Consider the following 8656-nt stretch of genomic DNA (forward strand, 5'->3'; position numbering starts at 1 on the left):
GTGGTATAGGTGATAATAAAACCCTTGGTATAGATGGATATGGGGCTAGTTTATTCAAGAATGTATGGCATATAGTGGGAGTTGATGTTTGCAAAACTATCAAGGAGTTTTTTAGCCATGGGAGGTTGCATAGATGTTTCAATTGTACAGTTGTAGCATTGATTCCTAAGAATGCAGAGGCAAAAATTATTAAAGAGTATAGGCCTATATTTTGTTGCACTACTATCTACAATATAATATCAAAGATACTTACTTGCAGGCTTGGAAAGGTGATTAGTCATTTAGTAGCAAAAAATCAAACTGTCTTTGTAAAAGGTCAACATCTGCATGACCATGTGCTACTGGCTTTTGAACTTCTGAAAAGATATGATAGAAACCAGTCTACTCCCAAGTGCATGATGTAAATTGATTTGCAAAAAGCCTACGACATGGTTGATTGGAGAGCTTTAGAGAAAGTTCTGTATGAGTTTGGGTTTCCCAATCAATTTGTTGTGTGGATCATGAAAGCATTGAGGACAATTTCTTATAGATTCAATGTGAATGGTAAATACACCAACAGTATGGACGCTAAGAGAGAGATCAGGAAGGTGACCTAATGTCACCAATTCATACCAGATTTCAACTATCCCACTAAATGTAAAAACCTGCAGCTCACTAGTCTGTCACTTGCAGATGACTTGTTGTTGTTCTCTCGAGGAGATCTGATTTCTGTTGAGATTATGATATAATAATTCTACAAATTTACAAAGTCCACATACTTAAAAATGAATGCAAGTAAGTGTTATATCTACTTTGGTGGTGTTGATGGGATCACAAACAACATATTAAAGATCATATCCGATTCAAGGAAGGCAATCCTTCATTCAGGTACTTGAGAATTCCAATGACTAATAGGAAGTTGGCTATCAAGCACTACTTGGTGCTAACTAATAAAATCATGCACAGGATAATCCACTAAAGTTCAAAGTTATTGACTTAAGCAGGACGTATCCAGTTGATCCAGAGTGTGGCATTTGCTATCTCCAATCTATGGATGCAATTTCTTCCTCTTCCCAAAACTGTCATTCACACGATCAATGCTATTTGTAGGAGTTTTCTTTGGGGGTGTTTGTTTGATGGATTCAAATAGGGTTCCTAGAAATGAGAGGTTGGGAATCTCATATTCCCATGTTTGTTTGAAGTTTGAAGAAATTATTCCTAGGTACTTTTATTCCTTGGAATAAAATTTATTCATGAAATTTTATAAATTTATTCCCATGTTAATGGGTGGGAATCTTACATTTCCATAGGAATAAAAAATAACCACCTATAACTACTCATTTATATAATATTTTAATATTTTTGTATGTATTTTTAAATTTTTAAAATTATAAATGAAATAAAATTTTAAATTATTTCCAAGAACTTAAATAACTTGCCAAACAAATTGATGGGAACTATTTTTCCAGCAATAACATTCCTAGGAATAACATTTCCAGAATTATAAATATAATCCATGAAACAAACACACCCTTTAGACTAGAAGGAAGGAGCAAACCAGAAAATCGCTTGTTGCTTGGGAAAGAGTTTGTAGTCCTCGAGCTAATGGAGGAATGAATATGATTAACATTAAGAATTAGAATCAGGCCACCCTGCTAAAGATGTGATACTTATGTAACAAATCAGACAATCTATGGATCAAATGGATCCATACTTATTATGTCAAAAATGGTAATATTCTGCAGATTCAATGAAAGATAGTCGGTCTTGGATCATGAAACATGTGTTGAAATTGAGGGAAACGTACTAGAGTCTGCAACTGAGACATATAATTGGAGATTGTTTCAACATGAAGTTGTGTATCTATGTAGGTTGAGATACCCAGAGTAAGTTGGAGGAGTAATGATATGATGACACTGGATTTTTACATCTGTATTCTACACCGTATATTCATGTGAGTGGTATTATTAAATTGTGTACAAACCCAAATTTTGAGAAATAATTAAAATATTAAAAAATTATAAAGTAGTAGTTTTATACGGTGTAGTGTCATTATATGGTATACAAATAGCAATGCTGAAGTTGGAGAAAGTTGTTCTGCAGTAACTTGGCTAAACCCCAAACACAATTTATAACAAAGGCTTGTAACGAAGGCTAGCAACCAAAGAGTGTATGCATAGATATGGTATGGTGCAGGATAATAAATGCATCTTTTGTCAAGCATTTATTTTTCGCGCTTATGCGGTATGAAAATAAAGAAAGGGTATGAAAGTAAAGAAACGTATGGTTTTTGGGAGGAGATTATAGAACATATAAAGGGCGGATACACAGGAAAGTTTAGGAAAAACATTGCCACTCTTATGAAGGTGGTATAGAAAGGTTTGCATTATTTTTCTTTTAGATGTAGGTTGTAGATAGGTTTGCACTATTATTTTCTTGTTTGGATTTTCAGGATAGATCGTAATTATTATTTTCTTGTTTGGATTTCAGGATAGATCGAAAGCGCCTTGAACATAATTGGTTCAAAATAAAAACTTGATGGTCAAAAAATAACTATAGAAATTATCATAGTGTTGAAAATGCAGCTCTCCATCCTTTTTACTCCACAAAGAGAACATATGTTCTAAATACTTTCATGAATCATTCTAGCTTGAAAATAAGTCTACTTTGAAAAATCAATTTGATGTATCTAAGTAATCTATACTGAACTAACATCATCACTGTGTCCATTCAAAATTGCAGGGCCTATCAAACTAGCAGGCATTCTCAATCACCCCACAACAACTACAAACATTACCACAAACATCAAATACAAACATTTTGAACATAATTAAGGGTAGACATAACAAAACTCTTTCATAAATTTAATGAAACTTTAACCCTCAGCAGCAAATTGAAGGTAAAAACCTTTTAGCTGCTTAAAAAGTGAAGTTCTCAAGACTAAAATAATTAACACGAAAAACAGTACCACCGCCGATCAAGTACCCAGTTCTGTAAGTTAATACTGGAAAAACGAAACCGGAAAAGCAAAGAACTAAGACTCTGAAAATATGATAAACTACTATAAAGAAACAACAACATAGGCAGTAGTAACCATGGAGTCAAATCACTTCTTCTTGGCTGCAGCTTTGGTGACCTTGGCTCCAGTTGGGTCCTTCTTCTCCACACTCTTGATGACTCCGACAGCAACAGTTTGTCTCATGTCCCTCACGGCAAAACGACCAAGAGGAGGATACTCAGCAAAAGTCTCCACCACCATGGGCTTGGTTGGAATCATCTTAACCATACCTGCATCACCATTCTTCAAAAACTTGGGCTCCTTCTCAATCTCTTTACCAGATCGCCTGTCAATCTTGGTGATAAGTTCAGCAAACTTCACAGCAATGTGAGAGGTGTGGCAATCGAGCACTGGGGCATAACCGTTTCCAATCTGTCCAGGATGGTTCATGATGATGACTTGGGATGTGAAGTTGGCAGCTTCCTTGGCAGGGTCATCCTTGGAGTTGGATGCAACGAAACCACGCTTGAGATCCTTGACAGCAACATTCTTAACATTAAATCCGACATTGTCTCCTGGTAGAGCCTCAGTGAGAGCCTCGTGGTGCATCTCAACGGACTTAACCTCAGTTGTCAAACCGGTAGGAGCAAAAGTCACAACCATACCAGGCTTCACAACACCAGTTTCAACTCGTCCCACTGGCACAGTTCCAATACCACCAATCTTGTAAACATCTTGCAATGGAAGCCTGAGGGGCTTGTCTGAGGGTCTCTTTGGCTCGTTGATGTTGTCAAGAGCATCAAGGAGAGTTGGTCCCTTGTACCAGTCAAGGTTGGTGGACCTCTCAATCATGTTGTCACCCTCAAAACCAGAGATTGGGACAAAAGGAATTTTGTCTGGGTTGTAACCAACCTTCTTCAAGTAGGAAGAAACTTCCTTCACGATTTCCTCATACCTTCCCTTGGAGTACTTAGGGGTGGTAGCATCCATCTGAAACAAAAAATTGATATCATCAGAATATGCAAACACAAATCAACAAACTGTGCTAATATAAATGCATAACCAACAATCCCTAGAAATTTACCTTGTTACAACAACAGATCATCTGCTTCACTCCAAGAGTAAAAGCAAGAAGAGCATGTTCACGGGTCTGTCCATCCTTAGAGATACCAGCCTCAAAACCACCAGTGGTGGAATCAATGATAAGGACAGCACAATCAGCCTGGGAGGTTCCAGTAATCATGTTCTTGATAAAGTCACGATGTCCAGGGGCGTCAATGACTGTGCAGTAGTACTTAGTGGTCTCAAATTTCCACAAAGCAATATCAATGGTAATACCTCTTTCACGCTCAGCCTTAAGTTTGTCAAGAACCCACGCATATTTGAATGAACGTTTGTTCATTTCAGCAGCCTCCTTCTCAAATCTCTCGATCACACGCTTGTCAATACCTCCTAGCTTATAGATCAAGTGACCAGTGGTGGTTGATTTCCCAGAGTCGACATGTCCAATGACGACAATGTTGATATGAACCTTTTCCTTTCCCATGATGTCCTAACTGCAATTCACAAAAAAAACAGAAGTAATAAGCAAACAGAACTTCAATTCTCATAAAATTGTGCTATTCAACAATAACTCATGTGATTGGGCACAAAATAGTAAGAATTACTAGCAACAAATTCAAATACCAAATAAACAAACAAGATCTAATAAAACAGATGAATCAAACTCATCATATCATGAACAACAAAACCAAAGCCAATCTAATTATACAAGCCATACTTAAACTAATCAAAATTTCAGAAATTAACTCAATCAACAAATTTTAAAAGCTTCTGAAAGACGTCAAAATTTAAATAATTTCAAAATTTTTTGCAGGTAAAACATGTCACTGTTTAAAGTATCAGAAAGAGACCCGATTAAATCATCATAGAAAGTATCATTTTCATGCATTAAACAAACAACAATCATTATCACAAGCTAATCTAACAGATCCATAATTAAACAACAACATAAAAAGCTCATAACTTTCAAAACAGAATTACATGATTTGAACCAAAATTCGACAGATCTATACATACAGAACGAAAATCGATCCAATCAGCTAAAACAAATCAAAGATTACAAACACAGATCGATTCATTGCAAATACAAACATCTCAAACTTTGAACAAAATTAAACAAAATCAAACTAACCTAACAAAATCATAATCGTATAATACAACAGCAATTAAACACCATAGATCGAATTAAATAAAGATGAATCGAAGGTTACCTTAGCAGAAATGAAATCGAAGATTGCTCGTTCAGAATCCTCAGCCGCAGAGTGACTGAGCTATTTAAGAACAAGTAGAGAGTGGTAATGAAAAAACTAGGGTTCGAGTTTTTTTATAGTGAAAACAATATTTTTGTATTCCGAAAGTATCCTTGATTTACTTGTGGATTTCCTGAAATACCCTGGGTTTGTTTATTTGAACGTTGTATGTGTTTCACCCTTATAAGGAAAGCCGTCTGTACACTGTATTACTCTCGTGGATTTTCTTCTAGGTCCTTCTTATCTAAACTTTAATATGTCGACTCTTTATTAATTAACTTAATTATTAAGACAATTAAATATAATATAATAAATATTTATCTTCTATTTAAGATATTTATTTTCTATTTAAAATATTTTTTCAAAACTAAAATATGTCAAAATTTTATAATGGTAAAGTATAGCATAATATTATTGGATAAGAACAATCAATTAGAAAGAATATTGATATCTATATTTATCATTATTTTTATTTATATTTATAACTTTTTTCACCAAATCAATTTTTAAATAAGATGGTATTCTTAACTCTTCTTCAAATCCGATTATTTGTCATAGCTTCTAGTAATGGTATTTTTTATATAAATTATATTTTTTTAATATTTTGTAATCTTTTTCTATAAATAATGAATTTATAAATTCTTCATCTAGAACTAATTTATACACGACATTCTTTCTGCAGAATATTCTTCTAAAATTCTAATATACAGATTTTTTAAAACTTAAATTATTAATTAAAACAATAAAATAAATTATAATAAATATTCATTTACTGTTTAATTAATGATTTTTAAAACAAAAACATGTCGTAATTTTAAATAATAAAATAATACTCAATAAAGAAAATAATAAAATATGTATATTAATATTTATGGTGATCTTTATCTCTATCTATCATTGTTATTTATTTTAGGTAATATTAAGGAGTGTTTCTGGAGCACTAGTTAAGATATTAAAAAGGTAAGTTGAATATTATTTAATAAACTAAAAGATAAGTTTTTAATTCAAAATATGTGTATTCAATGCGTGAAGACTTAAATAGTTTACTTTTCTAAATAATATTGTGTGTATTCAATGCATTGAATCTAGAATATCTTCTTTACGTGAAATGTTTAACTAGTACACGGGGACACTCGTTAGCATGACCCGTTAGTTTTGTTACCTAACCAAATTATTGATAATATGATTTTCTTAACAGTCTTCAATTCATCTTATTGTAATCTCTGGAGTTTGTTAAGCTGTCTCAACTCTCAAGTTTAAATTTTGTCAACTTTTAATCAATAATTTTTTTTTTGAATCAATTGAAGATTGAATTGATTCAAAAGCAATGGAATACAAGGCGATCGCACGGATTCAGCCATCAAGGAAGACAAAAAGAAAAGAAAGTAAAAACTAAAAAGCCATCAGCTTTGTTATATGTAGCCTAAGTTTCCTACTATACCAACCCCTATAAACAACCATATCTATAATATTATCCACGATTTTAGCTTTATCAACAGCATTACCAAAACAAATATCATTACGATATTTCCACACACCATAAACAGTCTCCGCGTCAGCTAGCTTCAGGATGGATGATATCCACCATTTACCATTAGTATTCTTGCTCAACCACAAAATTTATGCATCCCAAGATTGTGGAATACGACTAACCTGTATCCAAGCAAAGATTTTGGCCCAAATACAAACTATTTCAGAACAAACAAAAAATATATGATTAATAAATTCCTCCTCACTATTACAAAGACAACATTTGTTATCATAAACCATCCCAAACCGAAAGAGACGTTGTCTCGTAGCCAATCTGCCATGACAAACAAGTCATATAGTCATCAGGACCTTCGGTCTAACAACATTATGACGGAATATTTTCCTTCAACTAACATGAGGCGTATCGTTACACAACACCCTGTAAACATTTGTCATCTTAAATTTACTATTGATTAGCATAGTATCCCACACTTGTTGGATATCACCCAATTTGGCTCTTTGTTTGAGGATACTCTTCATAATCCAAGAGTTATGGCTTTTGATGCTAAAATTCATCAAATCCCCATGTTTTAGGTAATATGTATGAATCCATTTAACCCACAAATTATCAGATTTACCACTAAGATTTCAGTACGGACGTCGATGGGGAGGGGCGGGGGATACATTCCCATCACAATTCTCGCCCTCGAATTTATTCCTCATCCCCGCTTCGGATCCCCGCTACAGAGGAATTTTGTCCCCCGTCCCCGCGGGTCCCCACGGATCCCCAAGGTTCTTGCGGAAATCCATAAACATGATTTTTTTATTTATTATTTTAAACCAAATTAATAGTAAAAGCTTCAAAAACTAACCACAAGAAATTTAGAAATTAATCATTTATGATAAATATATTGTTTTAACAAAATTTAAAACTAAAAAAATATTGAAATAATCATGTAGATCTCACTCTTTTACTATATATATATATATATATATATATATATATATATATATATATATATATATATATATATATATATATATATATATATAGAGAGAGAGAGAGAGAGAGAGAGAGAGAGAGAGAGAGAGAGGACATATCATATGAGAATGACTTTTTTTATATGAGAATGTGAGAATGAATCTCAACCATTGAATTTTAAAATAAATGGTGGAGATTATGGATGAATCTTTTTTTTCTCTCTCCTATATTTTGAAATAAATGATGTAGGAGAGAGAAAAAAAGATTCACCCATAATCTCCACCATTTATTTTAAAATTCAATGGTTGAGATTCATTCTCATATTCTCATATAAAAAAGTCATTCTCATATGATATATATATATATATATATATATATATATATATATATATATATATATATATATATATATATATAAAAATTTGTGTATAAGATTAATTATATGAAATGACAAATAAACTTACATAATAATTTAAAATTTTATATAAATTAAAGACATTATGCTATTTTAGTAAGGACATTATTCTATTTCAGGCGGGGCGGGAGATATTTACGCCACCCCCGTGCCCGAAGTGCCTTCGGAGAGACTTTGTTTCTCATCCCCGTCCCCGTGGGAGAAAATTCTCTATCTTTGGGGCCCCAAACGGGAAATCCCCACGGAGATCCCCGCTAACGGAAGCAAGTTGACATCCCTAGGTTCCAGAGCAATTTCAACATTGTAATTTTGTTCTAAAGTTTAAGGTTATTATACCCAACCCTCCATGGTCCTGAGGTTTACAGAATCTATAAAAAATTTGTCTTGTATTCAATTGAATTTAACTATAAAACGCTATTAACGGTTAATCGAATATACATCTTTAATAAAGTGTGGGAAGTCATATAGTCATACAAGCATGTATAAAATTAAAGGCTTAA

General features: G+C 33.1%; 1 protein-coding gene across 1 annotated transcript; it reads right to left on the minus strand.

The window, feature by feature from the left end:
- Positions 1-2816: 2816 nt before the first annotated feature.
- Positions 2817-5406, minus strand: LOC131652955 (elongation factor 1-alpha). Its single transcript, XM_058922952.1, has 3 exons — positions 5251-5406; positions 4062-4533; positions 2817-3967 (listed from the first exon to the last, which is right to left on the minus strand). Exons 2-3 carry the CDS (start codon positions 4521-4523, stop codon positions 3086-3088), a joined length of 1344 nt encoding a protein of 447 aa, XP_058778935.1. The 5' UTR covers positions 4524-4533; positions 5251-5406; the 3' UTR covers positions 2817-3085.
- Between the last annotated feature and the right edge of the window lie 3250 nt (positions 5407-8656).

This window comes from Vicia villosa, linkage group LG2, assembly GCF_029867415.1.
Source record: "Vicia villosa cultivar HV-30 ecotype Madison, WI linkage group LG2, Vvil1.0, whole genome shotgun sequence".
Classification (NCBI taxonomy): Eukaryota; Viridiplantae; Streptophyta; class Magnoliopsida; order Fabales; family Fabaceae; genus Vicia; species Vicia villosa.

Excerpts from the sequence above, each read along its gene's own strand:
- LOC131652955 (XM_058922952.1), bottom strand. The coding sequence starts at position 4,523 with ATGGGAAAGGAAAAGGTTCATATCAACATTGTCGTCATTGGACATGTC. Across the intron at positions 3,968-4,061 it reads TGATCTGTTGTTGTAACAAG|ATGGATGCTACCACCCCTAA; the intron begins GTAAATTTCTAG and ends TTTTTGTTTCAG.